Raw genomic sequence first — 26,083 nt, 5'->3', positions numbered from 1 at the left:
TTTCTTCTAGCTGTATATTTCTCTATATATTTATGTCGCGTCATGCTTTCTGTGTGCGCTGTTTTTGCAATGCTGGATTGATTATTCTATGTGGTGCAGTGTGAATTACGGCGGGGAAAACCAATATCAATCTGAGCCTTTAAATCTCTGTGTGCTTTTCTGCAACTATTGAAAGGCCCCCTGATGGTGGTATAACGTAACCTGCATTCTGTGTGTAGAAATACTAAGCACACACATTGTGATGCTGACCAACTGTAAGCATTAGAGTAACACAAGCTCAAGAAGTGTACAGTAATGTATGTCATGTGTCCCTCTCAAAAGTGATTTTTAACCTCAAGGGGAATCAATTAGATATATTCAATTGAAACACCAACTTTAAATTAGATTCATTGGTGACTGTAAGTGTCTTTCTGTAATTACTTCTCCGGCCACACGGTTAATGAGCAGCTGTGTTCATTCTAATTGATTATTATGCAGGTGTTGTTGGGATGTCAGGGGTTCATTAGCATATAAAGTAGGAAACTGAACTCACTGAAGGCTCGTCTTGAATGGATTCAATAGCTGGTAGGCTACGAGAATGTCCTCACGTCTGAAGTATTGGTTCGATATTTGGTGAAATACAGAACATATTACACACTCTCTTGTCAAGAGCTGGATGAGAGGATGGCTGTACAGTAATTATGTAGCTAACACCTGCCAAAAAGCACCAAAGTTTGAAGTGGACGGGTGGTTATGTGCCAGTATATTTAAGGTAGGGCTGTGCAATTCATCGTATTTTAATCGCAATTACGATTTTGGCCTGCCACAATTACGAAAACAACATAATCGGAAAAAACAATTATTTTGCTTTGCTAGGTTGTGACAGTGCAACATATTTGATCTAATTAATTTTGGTCTAATTTATTTGTATTTATCATATTAATATGTTTTGTAGCTTGTGGAAGTGCGCTCCAAAATATTTGTTGATCTTGTTTATTGGTATTTATTATTTTGATATTATTTATTTAAATGTATCATTTATTTATTTATTTTTGTATTGGTTTTTCAGTTGAATTATACATTCAGGGTAATCAACAGTTAAAAAGATACTGTTCAAATTATTATTTGTATTTGTTTTAAAGTTCAATAAATAGATTTTTTCAAAGTCAATGAATAATCGTATTTAATAATCGTGATATCAATTATTGACCCAAATAATCGTGATTATGATTTTTGCCATAATCGCACAGCCCTAATTTAAGGCAACAAGAGCCAGGAGTTACTGCACCAAGCATGTTAATACTGGACTTATACTGGGCAAGCAGTGATAAGAGGACCCACTTTCTATGACTCTTTTTCTACTAAAACTGTAAGAAAGCAACTGTTTATAACATGAAAACCTAAAGCAGGTTGGCTTTGGAGTGTTCCTGCCCTAAGGTGATCAAAAATCGCTTAATGGAGCTCTAAAAGAGAGTAAAATAAGCACAGATGTTACAATTTATTCCGGAGCTATGCACTGCCGTATTGAAAACATACTTGTATGCATGGAAAATAAACCTAAACTGGGACAGTGAGAGGATTGTTTTCCGGAATGATATCATCCTCCTATATTGTACAGAAACGTCCATACCACGTCCCTGGAGAGCGCGTGTAAAAGTCGAAGCCACTTACTGTGCATTCATGCTCCAGCACACACACATAGATACACACACCCACCTTTGAGTAATGCAGTGAGAATGGCAAGGTCAATGTCCTGATGGCCCTCCGACCCCATCCGGAAAACTGTTATCTGAGAGACAATGAGAGAGAGAGGGACGGAGTGAGAGAAAGTAGCCATCAGTTTCAATCAGTTTCCATTATTTCTTGTGCTGTTTGATGTATTGCGTGTAGTCTTATAGCATTAAAGACTCGGTCACATGTTGAGAGAGAGCCGAATTAAACAGCTTCACTAAAAACACTGAGGTGCAGGAGGAGAGGAGAGAGGGATTGCTCTGATGTAATGTACTGTGTCTCTTCCACGCATACAGCCTGTAGGAAGGGGAATACATTCACCAAGAAGTCTGTCCGTTAACAAAGGTCACTTCGTTTTCTTTTTGTCTCCATGTCATAACATTTTGGGATTCATCTGTCGTCTAACATGTCTTTCAGCTGCATTTTTTATGACCTGTGCTAGATAAACTAATGGTGCTATAGATGAAAGCCAAAGTCCGCTGAGAGGGAAGTCTGAGAAATGGGGCAGCTTTTCTCTCTCAAATATAGTAACACGTGTACACATGACTCGTGTTAGCATGTGTGTGGGCTAACATGCTCAACTGTGTGCATGCGTGAAGGGCACCTTGTGGGAGTCTCGTACGGGAGAATGCGTGTTCTGAATTCCAGACGAGCTATCCCTCTAATCCTTCCATCCTCCCATCCATCTCCTCCCACCTCCCTCTCCTCCCTGCAGCCCATCTCCCCCCCCCTCTAAATGGCTTCATTTTGTGGAGCTCCAGGAATCTGCGGTCTTTGCTGCTGCTTTCCCTCGGGCTATGCTGCAATGTTCTAGGCTAACCCTCCTCTATTCCAGTCTCTTTCCACGCAATCTAAATGCAAAAAGACTAATTCAATTCACATCGATGATATACAGTTGGTATTATTTGGATCATTCATCAATTGTACACCACATGCTGATGACATGACGGCTTCTCCCAGAGAGAGTAATGAGGAGTGTGGCATCATACGCCTTAGACCTGCATCATGCAATGCAAATGCAAATGACTATTAATGGGATCATCAAATGCAGACTTTCCTCTTTATGGTACATTATGGCTCTTTTCAATAGAATTGCTCTGTTCAGCCCAGAGGAAGTGAGCTGGCAGTTTGAGCAATTTTTGAAGTGGTACTACACCCTACATGTCGGTTGGCCCAAACAAAGTTTTCCCATTTACTTACATTGGAAAAGATACGTCTGTTAATCAGCAGATACTTTTTTTTTTAGCTAACAGGACCCCCCGGTTTAACTTCTTAAATAGCTTTTATTATAGTTCCCTTTCATAGGAATAAATGGAGCCCCGCCTCCTAAGCTGTGTCCAGTTCTCTTCATACACTCATGGTGAGATAGGATATTCTCTAAAAGCAAAATGTTTAAGTAGTTTAGCCAAGTTACGTTCAATAGTGGATAATGTAGTGTAACGGTAAAGATGATGTAACAGCGATACTGCCTAGGCAATCAGCTCCGTACTTGACTACACTGACGGGGTACTATCCAGAGTAAAACATGAAAAAAGTACCTAATTTATATTGAGTCAAGGCGAGCCAAACCGCGTAGTGTAAAGGAGGTATAACGGTGTGTGTGCTTATGGGACCTGTGGCGGTCACTATCAGCCTGTGTAATTAAAAAGGTCTTTCTCCAGGTGAAAGAGGAGTGCAATGGGATGTGAAGGTATTGATTTTGGACTTCATGACTGAGGACACAAGGACAGTGCAGTGTGTATTGAGTTCATGTGCTTCTCTTAAAGGGCCCCATGTCATGCTTTTCCGGTTATTACCCGTCCCCTTGTGTGTTATGAAGGTTTTTATGCATGTAAACGGTGTGCAGAGTGAAAACCCTCAAATTACACCCTGTAGCGAGTAAAACTCTAACACAGAAAATACCTCCCCAAAACACCTCGTTGGAGATACGTCATTGTCCATTTGATTCTTCCATTCCGTTCCGGGTACGGCTTGACATCGTGGGCATGCATAACACGGCGCTAACAGGTCACGAGCGTGCGCCCCCTCCCCACGACCCCGTTGACAGTTCACGAGCATGCTCTCTCTCCACTCCCCCCCCCCTCGTCAGAGTTGTGTAAAGGCCGACGGGTAATACTGGATTTTGAAGGAAATGTTACGATCCTGTCTGTCAAAATGACGGGCAGCGAAAAAGTCTAGCGCAACCTCTGTAACCAACCAACAATTTTAAAGAATGCTTTTATTGGCAGACCTAATTTCGCCTAATCAGGACAGAATCCTGTTCAGGACACTTGTTCATTATACCACCACCATGTTTATATCGTTTCAGCAACATGGTGAGTTCCTTTACAAATGTACACACTCACAACGTTTGCTATTGTTTACATTTCCCTCCTTTCTCTCACCTTTACCTCCACTACCTTTCTTACACATACTGTATCTTCCTCCTGCCCCCCCCCCACCTGCAATCAGTAATCTAACAACAAACCTCCCACGAGCATGCTACACCCCCCCTCCCTGCATCACTGCATGCTGCATGCCTCCTTCTTCCTCCAAGGTGACCCTGTGGATATGCGCTACCTGTTGTCATAGAGGCTCTACTGTATAATACAGAGGATAAGCAACAGAGCCTTAAGGACAATGCAAGGTTTGATTGATTATTATCAATTATTGATTGATCATTAATAACATAGACTCATCAGTAAGTGTAAGCAAAGAAATAACAAAGCTTCTCCCCCATCTGTTTTTCTCCCGTTGTACAGCGAAGACTTTTCTACAATCACATCCATCAAAAGTGTAGACAGCTTCTTTGTATTTCTGTCATGGTGTAAACTTCCCCATCTGGTCTTGGTTAATTCTGTATCTTAAATATCTTAAAATACTGATTTTATTTTGACCATCATGACCTCTGGGGTTTGTGTGTGTCATCCCAAGATTAGGAACGTTAATGAAAGGGAGACGAGTGAAGGAAAGGACCGGTAGCATAAACGTGAGACAGCAGGAAAAAGGGAAGCATGTGTAAAGGCAAAGGAAGACAGAAGGAGGGAGATTTGGTGTTGACAAATTCAAGACTGATCCAAGAATTGAAAGAGGCAGAGAAATCTTTCTGAGTGTTGCTGGGATCTGTTGGAGGATTCCTACATCTTCAGAGACGCTGAGCTGCGAGCTTAGCAGAGGATCAGTAAACTGCTCTTCACGCTGCAGTGAGCCAAGCTGATTGGAAAACGTTCATCTTCATTTAACAGGCAAATACCCTGCCGATGTGGCGACATGTTCCTACTGTACAAGAAACATGGCCGACCCCCCACACCCGGCAGTGATGAGGCTCGGTGAGCAAACTGTGTCTCTGATGGGTTACAATCCAGAAGCAAAGTCAAGTGAGCACCCTATGTTTTAAGCTGCTATGGACAATCTTGCACTATGTACATTCCCTAACATATTGAAGTGACTGTTATTTTGTATTGATTGATTGTTGTGTTTTATCTTAATGTGTGCATATGTGTAAATGTGTCTGTTGATTGTATATATAGAGGATATACATATTTGCATATTTGTATTATTGTATTTTGTATTCGGGATTGTTGGAAACGTTATTTTGATCTCTCTGTCTGTACAAACACACAGAGAAATTGACATTAAAATTGACTTTGACTTGACTTTGATGATCAGAGGGTTGGGTGTGTTTCTGTGCGTACATTTAAAACCAGAACAATATTTAACTGTTCATTTATTTTCTGCTCCGTTCGCCAGCAGCTAATGTTACTGTAGCTCAACCACACACTTGCTATGCATACACTCCATGCTATTCATAAACCAATGACGCAACATTTGAACGTGTGGGTTTACATGTCAACCCAGACGTGCAATATTTAAACATGTGGGTTGGCACTTAAACCAGCCATTCTCATGCAGTGGTAGGTTCACTGCGAGCATTGAAGCGTGTATGTGGCTTGGCATTTTACAGAGACATAAAGTAATGGTAAGCAATAACCCCCTACCATGTTTTTCGTTACAATAATCATTGAAGAGAGTATATTTCCTTTATACTGGTAAATTCTTATGTGTCCTAATGTCCTATTTTCTGTTTGGTATAAAAACACAGGTTAGGTCATAGCAGTGATCGTACTCAAACACAAACAGATGCTTTTACGGTCGTTAGATGCAGTCTTTTGTTTGATACAATACCAGGTTTTACAGTTTGTCCAGTATTGTTTGGTCTGTAAGTTATAGCTCTCTTGCGTCTGAATTACAACATACAGTACCTTGTGTTTTTTTTTTTTTTTTATATATATCTTGTAATTTATTGTCTTTTATTGTGATTGTAGTAATGTGTTTTTATTACATGTACAGCACTTTGGCTCGACCAAAAATCGCTTTTAAATGTGCTATATAAATAAAACCTGATTTGATTTGATACACATCGAACGACACTGGGTAATATGGAAAACCTGGTATTGGTATAACATCATTTTGATTTAATTTGATCACAAGCCTTCAAGAGGACAGCTTTTTATAACTATCTTAGTCAATATTGATGTTTGTGTTGAAAGTTACAAATCATGTTTGACTAAATGATTGAATCCTTAGTCTTCTTATATCACATTTGGTTTGTTAAATGTTTCCAGATTTTTTTTTGAATTTTTACTGTAACAATTTCAACCGAGCCTAGACGCCAAACTCAAACTATATGCTGCTTCTAATAAACATATAAGAAACACGTGAGTTGTCTGACTGAAAAATGATTATGACCATAACATCAAGCACAAGTTTACCACTACAATTTGTCCAAAAAAAATACACATCGTTGTTGGGGAAATATTTGTACCTGTAACCTTGGCTGCTGTGCTCTCAGTGTTGTGTCTCCCTGTTCCTGCCTGTTGGCGTCAGCTGATAGAGGTTATGATTCCATCTTGTTATGCACAATGTTGATTATTCTCTCTGAACTAGCTAAATGCACGGGTCTGGGGTAGAGTTCTTCAGAATTGACGTGGCAACTCTACTGTGAAGTCAGAACCTCTGACTCTTTGACTTGTTTTGTGAATTCTCCGGCCGAAGCTCCAAATAAACCCATCAGTGTTTGCCATCAAAGCTCCAGCTCTCCCCGTGTCTCCTTTGAGTCGGTGACTCCTCCTGCATTGCTACACAGAAGTTTCCCCCACAATCGTGACCCACTACATTTTTATTTGACCCACACAAATGACCACTTTGAGGTCCGAGGGACTACATTGAAGACCTACTGTATGGACATCACCGTCCCATTTCCAAAGCATCGACTGCATCCTTACAGCCATTAACAATGGTCGCATTTCAGATCTGACAAAGCTCTGCTAATGGTTTCCTCTGTGGCAATTTGAGCATTAAATATTTAGATGTGTTATTATTACTTGCTGGGATAAATCATAACCCAACATTTAGCATGACAGCAACAGCAGATGAAAGAGAGAAATACATTCAGCTTTTCATTACATTTTAAACTGATAAACTAAAGGAATTATTCTCTTTTAGCATTTCTGTTTTTGTGTGCCTAATTCTCACATTTGCTCTCTATTCAGACCACTTTTGTTTTCCTTCTCTCACTTCTTGTCTCATTTCCTCCCACCCTCTCCCTCTGTCATGGTCCATTTAAGTCACTCATCTTCCTCCTACTCCTTCATAGTTTCCATTGTGAGGGAGGCGGGGGAACACGGGGTTGGTGGTTCCTCCTGAATATTTAATCCGAATTAAACATATAAGGCCTATTGTACACTCAATTATTCATACCAAGCTGGGAGATACCAGGACAGTCATCACAGATAAATAGAGTTGGATCATGAGGAAAAGAGGCAGAGACTTGCAAAAAAAAGTAATTCAAAGTCAGGGGTTCACATGCAGACTGTAAAACTTTCAGTGTGCATGTTTTACATATTAAATAGTTCCCCCTTTATGTTAAAGAGGACCTTTCATGCAAAATGCACTTTTTGATGTCTTTTATACATAAATATGTGTCCCCGGTGTGTCGGGGAACTCACGCAGCGTCAGAAAATAAAACCCTCTCTCTTTTCCTCCGTACCCAAATCTCTAAAAACGGGGCTACAACGGAGCTGATCCAGATTTGTGTCCGATATGACATAATATCGGAAATGTAGACTGGCTTTACACCCACGGCCCTATCAGAAACGTTGCTATCAGAAACAATGCCCGACTGTTTTGGACGTAATATGGTCGGTCCATGTTTACATTAGCATCGCTAACACTCAGAGCTAACCTGTACTGGAGAGCATGTGTTTGAAGAAGCAGGAAATAAAAAGGAACTCACCTTGTGGTATAACCGGCAAGAGAGAAAGCCTTTGAGCTCGATACTGTTTCAGAGATAATACTTGATAATGCATGATATGGCGTTTCATCACCGCAGTATCTGCCGTTAGAATCTCCATCACCGCAGTATTTAGTTTAGACAGTAGCTGCCGGGTCCCGCATGAGCTCAGCCCCCTCCTTTTTTTTTGTATCAATTTTTTTTTTTTGTTAAAGCTTTATACCCCAAATCAGCACTTTTGAAACAGGAAGTGAAATAGAGGGATATGAGGCATGGCTAGAATGGGTGATCTGTTTGGTATTTTGAGCAAAACACTTCATAGACATGTTTTTTATATATTTGTATATATCTGAGACCTATGCTATTGCCTAAATATAGCAAGATAGGTGCACTTTAAAATAAACGAGATACATACGGAAGATAATCACCTTATTCATCAAGACAAATGATCACTAATGTATCCTACGCTTTCTTTTAGTATTCTCTTTCAGTGCGCATGTATCACACACACCATCTACGCTATTCATCTGCTCTCCCATTTAAAACTCGAGAGCTAGAATATTATCCATTTATTAGCTTTGGTATGATTTCCCCTCGCTCCCCCTATGTCTTTGAACCTAAAAATATTTCATTTCATTCCGTTTTTTTTCACTGGGAGATGATCCAGCATAATCCTTAGTTGAAATAAATAGAAAAGCAAAGTAGATAATTGGTACTATTGTATCAGGCTGCAGAGAGCACTACTCCGTTTCATAATTGTTGAAATCACAGCAACAAATGAATGCAAAAATGTATCATGTGGCGATATTAAGGGAATCCAACCTGCCTGTTAAACAGGGGACACTAAAAGGGATGCACACAGCTGTGACAAGAGCACTTGTTGACGTTCAGGGATTATAAAGATGGCCAACTGACACTGTCACCGGAAACATACCAAAAATGTACCTTTTAATGGCTTTTTATATTTGATAACATGATTCCTTCAGATATTATTGCAGATCTGCTGTAAACTACCAAGCTAACGAAGCTAATCTAGTAATTTCAACAACAAAAAAACTGACACAACACTGACAATTGAAACAGAGCAACTCTGCCAACAGTGGTGATTTTTTCATTGGCAGGTGTCTTGGCATAGTTTCTGAAATAGCAGCACGTTTCTCCTAATGTAGAGCGTCTGCACAGGTCGGCGCCATACATAACTAATCGCACGTTTATTGTCTCTAGGTGGAAAGCACAAACAGCCCTGAGTATGATAAACACAGCTGAGGCAAAAGGGAAATACCTGAAGCACAAAATGTCTACATAAATAAACCGACATGCTCAAAAAAAGGGGAAATAGTGGGGCACGTCCTTTCTTTATTCTACTCCTGCCCTCTCAAACAGACACACAGTCTCCCTCTCTGTCACACATTATCCCCAGCCAGTCACCTTTACTCCTCTACACGTTGGATGTTCTTCTGCAGAGCCAGGAAATAAAAGTACAGGCGAGCTGGCACACAGACAAACACACTCTCAGTGTTTCTCCCTCTCACAAACTTTACACTTTCTGAGCGCTGCACTCACCCAGGATAAACCCACAGTTGCTGCCAGAGTGAATCAGTCAACTTAACAGTTTTGTGACTCTCCTCACGCCCTGGGGGATAAACACAGGTTTGGCACTACTTGGCTTTAACAAGCGTAAACACAGGTGTCGATAATTGCTATTGGATTGTAGTAGAGGTACTTTAGATCAAGTGGCAACCTCAAGGCCTGATAGGTAGTATTCATTCTATTGGTCAGCAGGAAGCGACTACACTGGGTATAAAGAAATGTGATTGTACCGAACTCCAGCTTCTCGTGTCACTTCTGGTTAAAAGAAAAGAAAAAAACAGCTATTGTCGAAATCGAGTGGTTCAGTGATGACCGATTTTTTTAGTCCGACCCCGACGTCAGCATCGCAAAGGGTCCATCGACAAAAAGGATTTGGATATTTCTTTTGGGACATTGCAGAACATATGCTCCATGATATTTACTGGGTTTGTCCTACTGCTAAGCTAACATACACATGTTCAGCATGGCAGCGTTTATTAGAACATCATGGGAAAAACCTCAAGCTTTTGTTAACCAAGACCTTATTTCAGGCATTTAATCACAAACACTTTCAGAAAAATGCTGGCTTTTAGACAAAGAAACCGGACGTTCCAAAATGCTAACTCATATCCAGGTTCTAGGACTAATTCTTGAACCACTTGCAGCTTCAGAGCTGTAATTCATAAACAAATAAGTGATGCACAATGACCTTTTCTTATGTGTACTCAGTGTATAGATCTCACAGATGCTCAACAGTTGTGCATGAATAAAGAGTAAATGAATTAAGTGTTTTTGTAGGTTCTATTTTGTATACGGGTGACCTGTTTGTTTATGTTATGTTATTTTAGTTTGTAGTTACGTTTGCAGTTTTCTTAGAAAAACCTCTACAGCATAATGTAAGAGAGAAAATACTGCCACTACAAGGGTTTATAATTAGCCATCACAGCTACACACAGGACCATGTACATAGTAATTACTTTACTGGTAGACATGAGCAGTTGTTCACCAAGCAGAACCACATTTTGACCTTAGCCTAGTTCAGAAAAAACAAGTTCTGCAGACCCCATATGGTGAGCAGCAGTGGAAAAGTGCCATCAAACCTTATGTTCCCATCCACTGGGAGATTTGTTTAAGCCCCATGTCAAAGGGGGGTACGAGTTTTATTAAGTTGTCCTGCAGGATTTTTATTATATTAGAAAAGTGACTCATCGCAGTCTGATCCTGGGTCAAGAGAGTGATTTGAACACGTGTTGTATGAGGATGGTGTACTAGCAGAGAATAAGCTCCTCAGCGCTAAAGGGAAACACATGTTTTACTATAAATAAAATATGAGATATCATACATGTTCTGCTTCCTCGAATAAAATCAATTGACCTTGCAGGGAAACAAGTTTTACCACTTGTTTTTTTAAGGTCAGGACTTGTTTCCTGCCTTGCATGGGAAGTCTCACGTTCTACTTTTTACTCTGCCCTTACAACTATTCCACTCCAATCCCACGCACGCACGCACGCACGCACGCACGCACGCACGCACGCACGCACGCACGCACGCACGCACGCACGCACGCACGCACGCACGCACGCACGCACGCACGCACGCACGCACGCACGCACGCACGCACGCACGCACGCACGCACGCACACACACACACACACACACACACACACACACACACACACACACACACACACACACACACACACACACACACACACACACACACACACACACACACACACACACACACACACACCACACACACACACACGCACGCACGCACGCACACACACACACACACACGTACCAATCTGTGGTTTTGTGAGTGCGATCAGGAGTGAAACCTTTTGATTTCCATCAACCTGATCAATAGGAGGCATGGCAAGTTACCTTTGTGACACACCTTTTTTTCTTTCTCCAATCATAATCAACGCTGGGCTTTTTGAGACTCTGTGCATGGTGTCAAGCACACATGATTGCAGTATGTTGTTAGTAGGAAAAGCCACATGTTGTTGGAGGACATTCAGGGAGGAGGATTGCTTCTAATGAATCATCATCATGGAGTATACTATCAAAGTTATAGTATATCACTGGTAAAAGATGCTTGCCTTTGTTAAGGTTACAAGCCAAATATAACGTATTACATTCAATCATACTACATGAAGTTCAGCACCCTGGATGACAGCACCTACTGTCTCTTACTGTGATCATACAGGCTAAATGTATGTTAAAGAAGATTTTCTTCCTTTTTCAGATACAGAAATATAATGTATTGGCCTGCAAAACACAAGAATATTAATAGAGGTTGACTGGACTTATAATTTCACCAGAATACACAGTGTTCAGTGCTGCGTTTCAGTATGGCAGCGGTAAAAAGAAAAGGAACAGAGGGCCGTATCAGATTATCTGGCCTGTACAGCTGCTCCTGCTGAATGGTTCACACGATGTTCTGCTCTGGTGTATTGTATTCAGAAGATACATCAGAGTGAGCATCAGTCAGTCACTGGAACCCCACTGACAACACATTCAATCCACTTTCACGCTGCTAAACCATGACCAATGGTGGACTGCCTGCAAAATACTACTGTATCTTTGATAATGTGTGTGTGCTTCATTTGGGCACATGCTAAGTGTGCTACTATTGTTATAATAAGGGCTGCACAAGTTAGCGTAAATTAATTGAAATCGTTCTTGGATCAAAGAAAGAATCACACCATGATCATCATTATCTTAATTGTTTTGATATTTTTGGGCTACAGAGGAAATTATATTTCCCTCAAATATCACATCCAAACTGTAATATCTGTAGTTAGTTATATATTTTTAAACGAGCTGGCCTAGTCATTATTGCTGACACTGGAAGACTGTTGCATTATAAACACCGGGTTGAGTCATCTTAAGCATCCAAGTTTCAAGATGCTTAACCATATTCTTGCTCAGCACTTTTACTTAAAAAAAAGTGATACTACTGTATAAAGTTTTATTATTAATTCATAAGAAAAATGCCGCTGGCAGCCGGCAATATAAACAGTCACTGATCCATACGCAATACAGTGTACACTTTGTTCAGAATGAGTTGAGGCGGGAGCAACCAAGTAGCAAATAGTTGCTGCAAAACTAAGATACCGTAAAAGCTGCTAGCTGTTTGTCTGCGTCATAGAGTGTTATAGTCATTTATTATTAATAATGAGTGTGAGATTGTGTGTGTGTGTGTGTGTGTGTGTGTGTGTGTGTGTGTGTGTGTGTGTGTGTGTGTTTGTGTGTGTGTGTATGTGTGTGTGAGAGAGTGTACTGTACCTGCACACACTCTCAATCACAATATTGAATGACATATAACACTATGACTGTGGGAAGGAAGCGTCATGCCCCCTGCTACTGTAGGTCAAATGTACCATGACAAATGAATGCTAACACACACACACACACACACACACACACACACACACACACACACACACACACACACACACACACACACACACACACACACACACACACACACACACACACACACACACACACACACACACACACATAACCTCTACACTCACAGCATTCAACAGCATGAATAAGAGGTTGGTTTGGTGTGAAGGGGAATTAAACCGTGCCGAAGGGGTGCAGCATCTCAAGGTGGAGGCCATTTGGTCCACAACGTCATCGGAATTCATTTACATCCACTTAACATTACATGTCATGAATAAAAGATGGGTCAATAATTGCTTCAACAAAAATGTTAAGATGAGCACGCTTCATTTGACTAATCCATTTGTCCCTCTTTCATATTTGTAATGTTTCTTTTTTGTACAGCAGACACGTCAAAGACTGAATAAATGTTAATCTAGTGTTATTAGTGGCGAGCGTCAGTCTGTGAATCGGTCAGAATATCAACATCTTATGTACATACTGCTTGTATGTTTGGCTTTTCTGCTTCTGCAAATATACTCATGCAAATATATGTATTTGGCATGTGTGTGTGTGTGCACATGTGTGAACGTGACACTCACCAGCTCCTTCTTCTTCATGCACTCCATGAGAATGATGAACAGATGCTGCGCCTGTGTGCGGCTGTAGGTGAAAGTCTTCTGGATGGTCACCAGCAACTGGTCTCTCAGAGACTCGTTAATTATGCTGCAGAGGGGGTGTCAGGTAGGGGGTCAGATAGAAGGAAGGTGAATAAAACAGTTAGGGGGAAGCAGGGAAATTAGATTTGTTTGGCAGTAAGTGAAACCAAGGTTGACTCCTTGGTTAGATTTCATTCTGTAGGTTTACCTTCATCTGTAACTAGATATTTGAAGCCGTAAAAACTATTCTTTACTAATACTACTAATAATGGATAAAACCCAAATGTTTACTGTGTGTTTTTGAAAATAAAGCCAAAGCACATTTCAGAAAATAGAGACAGTTTGCAAGCTCTAGCCTGCTTTAAAGTGGACCTATCATGCTATATTTGAATAATATAGTGTAGGACCATACCTATATAAGGCATATTTATACTTTTTTTTTTTCAAAATACCAAACAGATCATGCATTTTAGCCATGCCTCATTTTGCTCAATTTGACATTTTTTAGCTCTGTTTTTGCAAGGGCAGATTCTGTGAGAACAGCACCATCTACTGGCCTGGCATATGTACTACAGCGTCTCCAGCGCTTTCGAACGGCAATGGCCGTGGCTGTCTCCTCCTGATTGGTGGAGTTGGTCCAATAGCCGTAGCGCCACCGTCCTGACGTCAGGACAGTGTTCAAATCTGGATCAGTTTTTATCAGATCCGTTGCAGCCCCTTTTTTAGAGATTTGGGTATGGAGGAAAATAGAGAGGGTTGTGTTTTCTGACACTTGGTGAGTTCCCTGGAACACCGGGGACACATATTCATGTATAAAAGACGTACAAAAGTGCATTTTGCATGATAGGTCCCCTTTAAGGTAACACAATCCTTTTACAATAGGAGCAAATCAGCAAAAGTACATTATTGCTGTTATGTGCAGTAAACATAAAATTGTATATTTTAACTTGATCTGAGGCTTTTTGTTAGGTAAAACTACAATAAAAAACTAAAACATTCTGATTACGAACACTCTCCACTTATTGGATAACAAGTGTATCAATAAGCATCTATCATTGGATTACAGCATGAACGTGTGATTGCATACCCCCCATCCTCAGAATATTTGTGTCCGAAGGCCAGGATGTCGGAGGCCCTGCCGCTGCCATCACACACCACCACGGGGATGGGGGGTGTGTCCCTGAGGTACTCCAGCACTATGGAGATCACATTAGGGCCCCCCTCCACGATGAGAGCCACCACCGGCACACCTTGACCAATACCTGCACAGGAAGACAAAGAAACAGGGGTAAAAACACAGAGAAAGGGACATAAATGTGAAGAAAAAGAGAGGGCATTTGAGGATAGGGGGAAAAAACAGAAAGAGGATAGACAATAAATAGGCTTCGTTTCATCAACAGTCTATAAATAAATATCCAAAAGTGTTGACACGGGCCAAATATAACACCTGTGATGTCTGATGACAGAATCGTCAAAACACTTTCTAATTATAGAAGAGAGGTTTTTTAAGAAGCACCTGTACCAAAAATACCCATCCTGCTTTGTTCCTGTGGCATGGGTGTGTGTGTGTGTGTGTGTGTGTGTGTGTGTGTGTGTGTGTGTGTGTGAATGTGTGTGTGTGAGTTAAAGAGAGTAAGTTTCACTGATGTTAATACAAAATGGCTCCTTGCCTGATAATCACACACTATTTTGGGTAATTATGCATAATTAGCTGATTGTTTTCTTTCTGCACTTGGTGTGACTCTGCTCTAGTGAACTAAACTGAAGGTACAAAAGAAATTGCAAAAGTCTCAGAGGAATTTGCCGCTTCTTGCTTGTGAGGCTCTCTCTCCTGCTTCTTGTTTTATTTCTATACTCAATTTCTTACACTGAACATCGCCATTAAAGAGGACATACTGTATGAAGCTCATTTTCAGGTTCACATTTGTATGTCCTCTCCTGGGACATGTCTCCACGCTTTAATGTTCAAAAAGCTCTTTCTCTTTCTCATACTGCCTGTGCTGCAGCACCTCTTTTCACCCTCTGTCTGAAACCAGAGCCCAGTCTGCTCTGATTGGTTAGCTGGCCGGCTCTGTTGTGATTGGTCAACCGCTTAGAAATGTCCCATCACGTACAATATGTTGGAGCGCTAGCCAATAGAAGAGCGTGTTTTACATAGTGATGTCACTATGTTACTGAAGGAAACAAAGGAGTCCAATGGAGGCGTTTCAGGCAGGGGGGGAGTGTATGGGAGAGAAACTCCCTTTGGAGGGAACACAGGGATTTTAGCCTTTGCAGACCATTTACATGCACAAAAAAACTATACAACACACTTAATATGGCCCCTTTAAGACAGCACAAACCTTGTAAACTTGACATTCTTACCCCCTATGCCTATATTATAATTTGTTGTGGTCTCAGTCCAATCCATTTCATCATCATGCCCCACATTATTCTGCCCTATCCTGCTTCCTGTCTAACTTCCTGTCTCTCCAGTGTTTCTTTCTTTAGACACTTTTCATCTCCCTTCCATTCTGTTTCATTAGGCTGTGTTTTCTCCCTGATGTTTTGATTCTTCTAATTCAAAAGCTGTGTAAGTGCCGCATGTCCCCCGCCCTGCACCGTCATCCTGGTCTACATAATTCACAGAAGAGAAAGCCTGTCTCTCAAACACGCAGGCAGACATGCACATACAGCTGCGTGCTAACATACTTTAGCTTATACGCACACACAGACACAAGCACAGTTTCGCAAGCGTACCCACCGCCATTATTCTTCCCCTCGCACAGCCTCATGCGGCCTTGTAACAGGGACAGTTACATAAGTGGAATATTCTAGGGGCTTTGACTACTTCAGAGAGGTACTGTACAACGTCTCTGTGCCACAACACATCACACGGCCGTAGATCAACAGAGCAGGAAGTGAGAGGGAAGCAGATTCATAACATTTGGTATCTGATTATTCAATTTCTTTTGGATGTCTATTTTTCGCTTTACCTGCATCTGCGTGTGCAGTTTCAGTCTGATCAAACTTCGATATTGATGACTGGGGAGCTTTGGAGGCAGAGCGGCAGTATCTAATGTGGATTATCGCTCAAATGAGACCCACAAGGAGCAGTTGAGGGGGGGGAAAGCACAGCTGTGTCGTTGCTAATTGGTAGCATACACACACTCACACAAATACTGATACACACACAAACCACAAATGAAAGAGAAGTTCTCTCTTGCCTGACTAATCTGCCCAAATACATCAGATGCCTTTTAGGATGGCTTTTTGACCTCAGTTTCACACAGGATGAAAGAGAGTTGACTTTGATGGCAGACCATTCATTCTGAAAAAAGCTATTCCTCCAGTGCAGACGCCCAAAACGTTTCTACTGTTTCCTCCTTCAACAGACCTACAGTACAGAAAATAGTACCAAAAAATGTTTAAATAATAATAACTTTATCATATAGCACCTTTCATGCAAGACGAAGACGAAAGTGCTTTTCAGAACAAGATAAGATACATAAAAAACAATGACAATGAGTAAAAAAAATAAAAGAATAAATAAAAACAAGTTATAAAAACAAAACAGAAAGAGTAAGACCTATCATACTATATTTGAATAATATATTGTAGGGCCATACCTATATAAAACATGTCTGTGAAGTTTCTTTTTCAAAATACCAAACAGATCATGCATTTTAGCCATGCCTCATTTCGCTCTATTTGCTCTTTTCCAGCCCTGTTTTTGCAAGGGCTGATTCTGTGAGAAGTCTTCTTCGCTGCTTTTGTGGCAAACTACAGCGCCACTTACAGGCCTGGCATATGTACTACAGCGTCTCCAGCGCTTTCGAGCGGCAATGGCCGTGGCCGTGGCCGTGGCCCAACCCCCCATTCCCCTGATAGGTGGAGAGTTGCCCATATAGGCGGAGCTCCCTGTTTCTGACGTCAGAACAATTTCAAATCTGTATCCGCTCCGTTGCAGCCCCGTTTTTAGAGATTTGGGTATGGAGGAAAATAGAGAGGGTTGTGTTTTCTGACACTTGGTGAGTTCCCTGACACACCGGGGACACATATTCATGTATACAAGACGTACAAAAGTGCATTTTGCATGATAGGTCCCCTTTAAACAATAAAACGTAAAAAAAGATAGCACTAAAATTAACCCAAAATAAAAGGCACATTAAAAAGATAGGAGTTTCATTTCCTTATACAAATTCTAAGGGAGTTTGCTGTTTTACACAATTCTCCTTGCAATTAAATTGAACTGGATCAAATCATTATAATTGTTACATTTCAATAAGTAATCTCTTTGTTTGAGGCCGTGGAAATTAAATTAAAAAATGTTGGCAGACAGTAGTAGTTTCATGTATGATGCAAAGTTTTCTTAATCTCTGGACATGACTTGGCCTGAATTTTAATAGCTACTAAAAACATCCCCTCAGTCCGGTGCTGTGTCCGGGGACTTGACTTACAGTCCTAAAATTGGCAGTGTTACGGATCGGCCAACTACTGCTACTGAACCTGCAACTTAATATTCTTTTAATAGACATCCTGTAAATGTTAGAAACTGAGAGCCCTTTGAGTTATTTTATTTGTGCAGGCGGGTTTGGTGGTGTGAATTCTCTCTTTATATTGAATAAAACACTAAGTGGCTGAACACATGCAGAGTGGTTACATGAGACAACACTTTCAGAACAATATCTTTTGTTCTACAGAAGGAATGTAAACTCATAGCTGGAGAGATAATCTGTTAGAGAACTGATTGAAGATGCTCTCCATACTGTTCAAGTTAAGTAGACTGTAAATGTCTGCTTATTTCTCACAATACTTCTATATACAGTACCATCAATGTTTCTTTATTTTTGCCAAGAAATGAGGTGGGACTCCATGAATAAAGGAGGAACATCATGCACTTAGTTAGAGTGGAAACACTGTTATTATGGAGGTGTTAGCCAGTGCTGCCTACACCGTAGCAGTGATGCTAACTGAACATTTTAGATGGTACATATGAAATATATTGTATACCAATGTGAGTGTTACAATGAAGGAATTGAAAAGAAAAGTTTATTTGTATTCCTATTTATTAGTATTTTAAGCATTCCTTACAATACGTATACCTCTTTGCTGTTTATATATAATACCTTAGTATAAACATAGTACATATACTATGAGTAAACTTGGATACTACCTGTTATTTGATCATTTGTGTTCTATGTAAAAATAGAAAATACTAGTGCAATCTTACAACATTTGAAAGCTGCGCTGCTTCTGTTTCCTGACCTTGAAGTTCTCCTTATTTTGGCGGGAAGAGAGGCACAAACAGGCCGTCGGTGCAAAGCCAGTCATTCATATTTTGGCAGAACATTCTTCTGTCAATATGGATAACGTATCAACAAAAGCTATTGCTATTTGTAATATAAACTATCTTAAATACTTTTCATGTTATTAGATTATATAATAGGCTCTTTAACTGTTTTCAATAGTCAAAATACACCCACATTTGGTGGGGGGAAATAACATTAAATAAACTGATTTATACAGTGACATATTCAGTATATTCTGCAGATGTATGATTCATTAAATACACACTCTAAACTATTTCCTATACTCTATACTCTCTCTCTCTCAACACATTCAGTTTTTCCACTGCCTATTCTTATAATTGACTGTATCTGTGCAACATTCACACACTCCAACGCATCAGATAACACAATCAGAAACCCCTTCTCTCTCCCCTGTCTCTCTGTATCTTAGTCATAGTTTTAACCCAGTGCCCACACCTTGTCTCTCAGGAGGCAAAACTACCGCGAAACTGTGTAAAAAAGCAGATTGAAGAAGAAATGGAGAGAGGTGTTAGAGGAGACTCCAAGGCCACAATTTTCTAAATGTATCCAGCCTGGAAGACGAGGAAGTAACGAGGAGGAGAAGGATTTAGGGAGTGAACAAGAGAGGCACACATAACATGCTTAAATGGTCCTAATTAAGGAACCAGCAATGACTCATCCTCGGCGTGTGTGTCTGTGTGTGCGTCGGTGTGTGCGAGTGGCTGAGAATTTGTCCTTGCATGTGTCAAATTAGTATCAGCATGACTGGAGGAGGTGTGCTACTGTATGTGGGTCGTTGTCTTCGCAATTCCCCAACACCAAAAAATTATTCTAGCAGCAATTAAAGAAGACGGGAAACAGCAGATATGAAGGGGTAACATGACTCAACTAGCAACAGAACAAAAGGTCAGAGAGTAGGGACCATTAAAAGTGTAAAGTGTCTTTTTCAATTGTACTTATTCATTCTTGTTACATCAACCCTTCTTTGTCCTTTTTTACTGCTAAGGAATTCAAATTAAATCCGATGGTATGTGCTATCTTTCCTCAGTAACTTTGTCGAGTTGCAGTGTTACCAAGGCCGTACGCCAGAGAATATCAATCTTAAATGGTGTTATTGATCCGGAAAATACATTTACAACTTGGAAATTGAGGTTAAAGGATTTCAACTCCACTTATTTTTGTGTTGGCGATCACTCTCCATCAAACACAAAGTCAAATAAATTGTAAATGAAAGTGGGTCAAATGTCATCTGGATTTCATTCTGATACGAGACACTTTGAATGAGGAATTCTTCAATAAAACTGTGTCTTACTTTGACTTGCCCTTGCCAAAACACTCTGTATTCGACTCATTTAACCATCATCAACTAAGGAGATAACTCTAGTCTGCACTGACTTTAAATGATTCATAAAAGCGACAGTTAAAAATGTCAGTACATCCAAAGTTCTACAGTGCCCCCTCCTTACTAGATGTGTCACCTTGTTTTGACTCCTTATCCAGCGGGCAGTGAAGTATTGGAAAAACTGAAATGCAGAATGTTTAATCCCATAATAACAGTTACAATTGGGGTTCGTTACACATAATTGTATGTGACAAAAAAAGAGACAGAAAATGCCCTATTATGCCTTTCCTGTAGTTATATAGGTTGTTGTGCATGTAAATGGTCTGCTAAGGATCATTTCCCAAAGTTCCTTTCAGAAGGGATCATCACTATGTAACATCTACGCTTCTATTGGCTAGCGCTCCAACACATTGTACGTGATAGGCTAAGGGGCGGGACATTTCTGAAATATATTTGACTGTTTATTTCTGTGGGATCAATAAAGTACCTCTCTATCTATCTATCTATTTCTCAGCAGTTGACTAATCACAGCAGAGCCAGCCAGCTAACCAATCAGAGCAGACTGGGCTCTGGTTTCAGACGGAGGGGGAAAAGAGGTGCTGCAGCACAGGCAGTATGAGAAAAATAAAGAGCTTTTTGAACATTAAAGCGTGGAGACATGTCACAGGAGAGACACAAAACACACTTAATAATCTGAAAATGAGCAGAACATATCCTCTCTATAACATCGGCACAGGTCATCTATCAGGGCATCTCCCCACTCCCACTTTTCCAAAGGACATTAACCGCAGTCCACACTACTGATCATGCACTCAAATGCTTTCCACTCCAGAAAACATGTTGTCATCCACGCACATCCTCCACCTGGGGCCATACCTGCAGCAAGCCATGAAACCATGCTCACTAGTGGCTCTGTTATCTCTCCACCACAGGGATGAACACTCTGGCGGTTCGTGTTTATCTTTTTGACATGTTTTTTTGTATCCATTCGTGCACACCTTACACCCGATGACTTCCACTGTCTCCTTGTGTCGTTGCAGTTATTCTCACGTGCCCGAAACATATGATATTTGCTGCTCCACTTTTTCACTATGACACTATTTCACTATTTTACTTTTTGTATTTACTTGCTATTTTTTTCAGTTTTTCAGTTTTATTGTGTTGCACTGTTGGAGGAGCCTGTGACCTAAGATGTTCATCGTCATAACTAAACTGTAGCTATGTACGTATGACTAATAAAAGCCTTGAACCTTGAACAAATGTATTAATCTAAGAGATCTGAATCAACTTGTAAACATTAAAGTTACTTTTGAATATACATTCCTGCACACAATTTAGAAGCTTTGCTGAATAAAATGTCCTTGCTATTTATATTTAATTGGGTTCATTGAGTACAGGGTGACATTTCTAAGCTGGTATCACATTGTGAGAATGTAGCTCTGTGTGAAATGTGTCAAAAGAAAAAGATCCACCAAGTAATCCCTTTGGTCACACAGTTGGACAGCGGTTAGAAAAAAGGGTGATATTTGAAAGCTATTTTCACGAAAAATCAAGAGTTTTTCCGGGCACTTATAGTGCTCGAGAGAATAGTATTACCCCCCTCTTGACTTCCCATGTACCATAGTTTAGCAATAATCTCTCCTGTATGGGCTGCTCCACGGTGGAGGTCACCATGTCACGGCTAATCTGCAACACAAGGCCTTATGGCTCCTGGATTCAATTACCACAGGTACTTCATCTTTTACCTATGCTGTGATTAATGAAAGCACAGCGGGAAGAGGGTCAGTGAAGGTTACACAGTGGACAGCGTTAAAATGGCCCACATCTAAACGCAGATACAATTTAATAAGCCAAGTAATTCAGGTAAAATGGAAGAGGATATTCATTCTTGCAGACCTTATCTAAACACATTAATAACTTGTATTCTTTTTTGGCATCTAATTTAAGATTTTGGCATGAACAACAAAAATGAGATGCAGTTTTTTTCATTTTGAGAGACAAACATGTATGAATGGAGCTTATTGCATGTCTGTCTTTTCTCTTGTTGCCTTTCCACTGTTTCATCATGTTTTTTCAGCGCAAACACCTCCAGGTAATGTCTCGTCTGACTGCCTGCATCCTCCACAGCTGCCTCACACTTTCTTGGTGCATTATATAATTCTCTTCCCTCAATCCCTTTTCTCTGTCCTCATTTTCTCACTCTGCTTTCTCCCTCTTCTACTTACCATCTCTCTGAGGCAGGCGTGTGATTAAAAAGGCATTATAGCGACACAGAGACATGTCAAAAGTTCTGTGCAGAGGCTGAGTGATCTGGGCTGAAAGGTGCCAATCATTTAATTGATTCTCTTCATCTCTCAGTTTGACAATGTCTGTTAGCTTCAGGAGGCGGTAAGTAGAAGTTAAACAGTGAAGAGGTCCCTGAGTGTGTTCCCTCAAACACCATAAATGCTGAATCAATATTGTGTAATGATCATGATCACACGTTTTAAAGGTCTCCCATTATGCTATTTTTAGGCATATATTATGGGTCTCAGATATATAAAAATATATTAAAAACATTTCTATGATGTGTTTTGCTCGAAATACCAAACAGATCATGCATTTTAGACATCCCTCATATCCCTCTATTTCAGCCCTGTTAGAGAACTGCAGGTTCGGGGCAAGTCTCCAGGAAGTGCTCCGGACTCTGAGAAAAAAATTAGTTGTGTCCAAACGGCGGTACTACAATTTCCGTATCAGTCCGTGACGTCACTGGGCCCAGAAATACTTTTTCCCATTGACTAACATGGGGAAAGAGACGTCTGTAAATCAACGGATATTTTTTTTTAAACTAAATAAACTACCCAGTATGAACTATTTTATAGCCCTTATTAGAATCATTAGGTCCTTAAAGTTGTAAAATGCACTAAAAGCAGAATCTAGATTTATTTTAATTCATTCTAGTGAGCCGAGAGCGGGAGCTCGGGGGGCGGGGCTTAAGGGACAACTCAACTGCGCATGCTTTATGAGCGCACATACGGGTTCTTCTGCTCTGACAGCTAGGCATGATGGGTAATCTGTGACGTTTCGCTCTCTCAAAAGTAGGGCAATTTTGTCCTCATGCGCCAATGAGCAGCTCTCATAGGAAAGAACGAGACCCCGCCTCCGACGCTGTATCCAGTTCTTATTATACATCCATGGTTCAGGGTCCTTAGCTTGAAAAAGGAGGAGGAGGGGGAGCTTGTGCCTGCTCACAATTCTACGAGATACAGCTAAATGCTGCCGTGATTAAAGGCCATATGATGTTCCAAACCACTTCAAGGATTATTTCTGAAACAGTATGGAGCTCAAATGCTTTCTCTCTCGCGGGTTTACCACAAGGTGAGTACCTTTATTTATTTCCTGCTCATTTACACATACTCTCTCCAGTACAGGTTAGCTCTGAGTGTTAGCGATGCTTGCTAATGTAAACAAAGACCATATTACGTCCAAAACTGTCGGGCATTGTTTCTGATAGCGACGTTTCTGATAGTGCCGTGGGTCCACATTTCCGATATTACGTCATATCGGACGCAAATCAGCTCCGTTGTACCCCCGTTTTTAGAGATTTGGGTACGGAGGAGAGGGTTTTATTTTCTGACACACCGGGGACACATTTATGTATAAAAGACATCAAAAAGTGCATTTTGCATGATAGGTCCCCTTTAAGCTCTGTTCCTTTGTTTATGAAGCAACCTGTTTTGCCTAGGCTGAATCCTTGTCACAGTTTTGCAGGCTCATTTGCATCTGCATCTGTTGCCATGTTCTATCAAGTTAGACAACGCCTGGATGAACGATCGAGCCGTGCAAGTGCTATAAAACAGGGCACAGCCACTAAGCATTTACTCTACCGTGTGACTGCCCTGGCTCCGGTCCATCCACCATATTTACAGCCTCCCAACCCCAGTGTCCTGTCTTAAGCCATTTACTTTGTTTACCCTGAGCCAGAGCTGTCCGTGAGATACACTTGTCCACTGAAGAGGGCACGAAACCACATGAGACCGACACCTTCCACATCATCAAATATACAGTAGACACTGGAGGAAGCATGCAGAGGGACTACACATGTCTTGTCACCACGGGAGGTGTTAGCGGTTCAGGAAGTGCCCAACTGTGCTCCAACGATGAGTCCTGACAGGTGCCATTGGTGCTGCCATAACTTGCAATGGAAGTGAGCAATATGCCAAATGAACACAAATGTATTTTGGCAACAGGAAATCGAAATGTTGCGAGGTTTCATCACAACCTAGAAGATTTGTTAAAGCATTGTTGGCAATATCAAAGCTATATCCAGAGCGTAGAAAAAAAAACACACTCACATTTGTCATATATATATAAACTGTGTTATAATATTGTGGAGCCAATTTGATTGCTACAGCATTTCCAACACTCGCATGGTGGCCCAGTAGGATTAGCTACAGGATTGCCCAGACATCACAAAAACACCACAGGGGGAGATTACGCATATCTATCCAGCACACTTCTTTCATCTTGCGTGAAGTGTGTGTGACTGCGTGAAGAGAAAAAAGAGATGGTGGTAACGTGTTGTAGGCAAACCCACGTGTTGGGAGAATTCAAAGTCAAATATTTTATTTATTCTGCCTTCTTTGACAGGACCTCAGGCTACACTTGGATCCCACGGGGGGGGCATGCTGTGAGGAAAATAGATGCGTTCCTCGGTTGACCGTGGACAGGTAATCAAATCAAGGATTGGTCCTTGTGTGCCAACCATTCAGAGGTGAATGAGGAAGTGAAGGATACACGGGGATAACAAGGTAAAGCACATTATACAGACGCATATCACATACTGTGCAATAGATACCGTAGCAACATTTACACTGTAAGAAATGTGTGCATATGTGTCTGCATGAATAATAATGAATCTAATTAAGTAAATGGATCACCAGTTTGTTTTTCCATGCTTAGTGGGATTCTATACACAGACTGTTAAAATAGTTTTTCTATTTTAAACACTGTCAATGTTTTGCCTTGGCTAAACTCACCAGTTGGTTATAAGCAGAGGGGTTATATTAAATGAAATTAGCCTTAGGATAATGTTGTAAATTCACCGCCTACAATATTCTAAAATCCCTAACAAGTAATGCTTGATTTACCACATGTTTTCAATAAAAACATGACCTTGCTTTGTAAACACTGGTGTGGTCATACTTCATAAGAAATATGATCACAACACTTTTAATTAGGGCTATGCATCCATTTTTGCTGATACATCACTTCGCCTCAAGAGGAAACTGTTGGCAACCTCAGAGGATAGTCATAAAATAGAATCTAGTTACTTCAGACACTGCTTAGGTAAGGCTTGTGTCAGAGTTAGAGCTCTCAAAGGAATCGATCAAATCTCTTTTTCATAGCCAAATATCACAAATGACACGTTTGTCTCGGGAGGTTTTACAGTTTGTACAGCATATGACACTCTCTGTCCTTAGACCCTCGCGTTGTACAAGGAAAAACTCTCAAAGAAGAAAATGGAAGAAACCTTCGAGAAATGCAACAAAGGATGTATCCTTCCTATCCTTTGTGTCGTGTTAGGCTCTGTGTTATGAATGGTAAGCAGGATATACACCTCACACACACGCTCACCTATCACATTGTATATAAGTAGTTCCTAGGCAGTATTATCCAGATATGTGTTAAAGCTAGTCAGACGATGGATACATTAGGCATGGCAGTGAATATTCTCATCATAACGATGGTCAGATGCTTGTGTGACGACTGGCCGTCCCTTTGCCTTCCCAGCCCCTTTTGTATGAGTCCAGGCATAGGATGACAAAGGGAAGTCCATAGGTCACATGACTGGATGATA

At 40.7% G+C, this 26,083-nt stretch overlaps 1 protein-coding gene across 2 annotated transcripts in view; it reads right to left on the bottom strand.

Annotated features, from left to right (window-relative positions):
• trpm3 (transient receptor potential cation channel, subfamily M, member 3) overlaps positions 1 to 26,083 on the bottom strand; it is a 180,354-nt gene that overhangs the window by 44,114 nt on the left and 110,157 nt on the right. For both annotated transcript variants that reach the window (XM_034148833.1, XM_034148834.1), the window contains exons 7-9: positions 14,696 to 14,870; positions 13,552 to 13,675; positions 1,696 to 1,768 (exon numbers count right to left, since the gene is read on the bottom strand). In XM_034148833.1, the coding sequence (XP_034004724.1) occupies positions 1,696 to 1,768; positions 13,552 to 13,675; positions 14,696 to 14,870 (372 nt within the window). The remainder of the gene's footprint in view (positions 1 to 1,695; positions 1,769 to 13,551; positions 13,676 to 14,695; positions 14,871 to 26,083) is intronic.

The sequence above is a fragment of the Trematomus bernacchii genome, unplaced genomic scaffold, assembly GCF_902827165.1.
Source record: "Trematomus bernacchii unplaced genomic scaffold, fTreBer1.1, whole genome shotgun sequence".
Classification (NCBI taxonomy): domain Eukaryota; kingdom Metazoa; phylum Chordata; class Actinopteri; order Perciformes; family Nototheniidae; genus Trematomus; species Trematomus bernacchii.
Note: the sequence above shows the minus strand (reverse complement) of the source record. Positions and strands in the feature narration are given on the sequence as shown.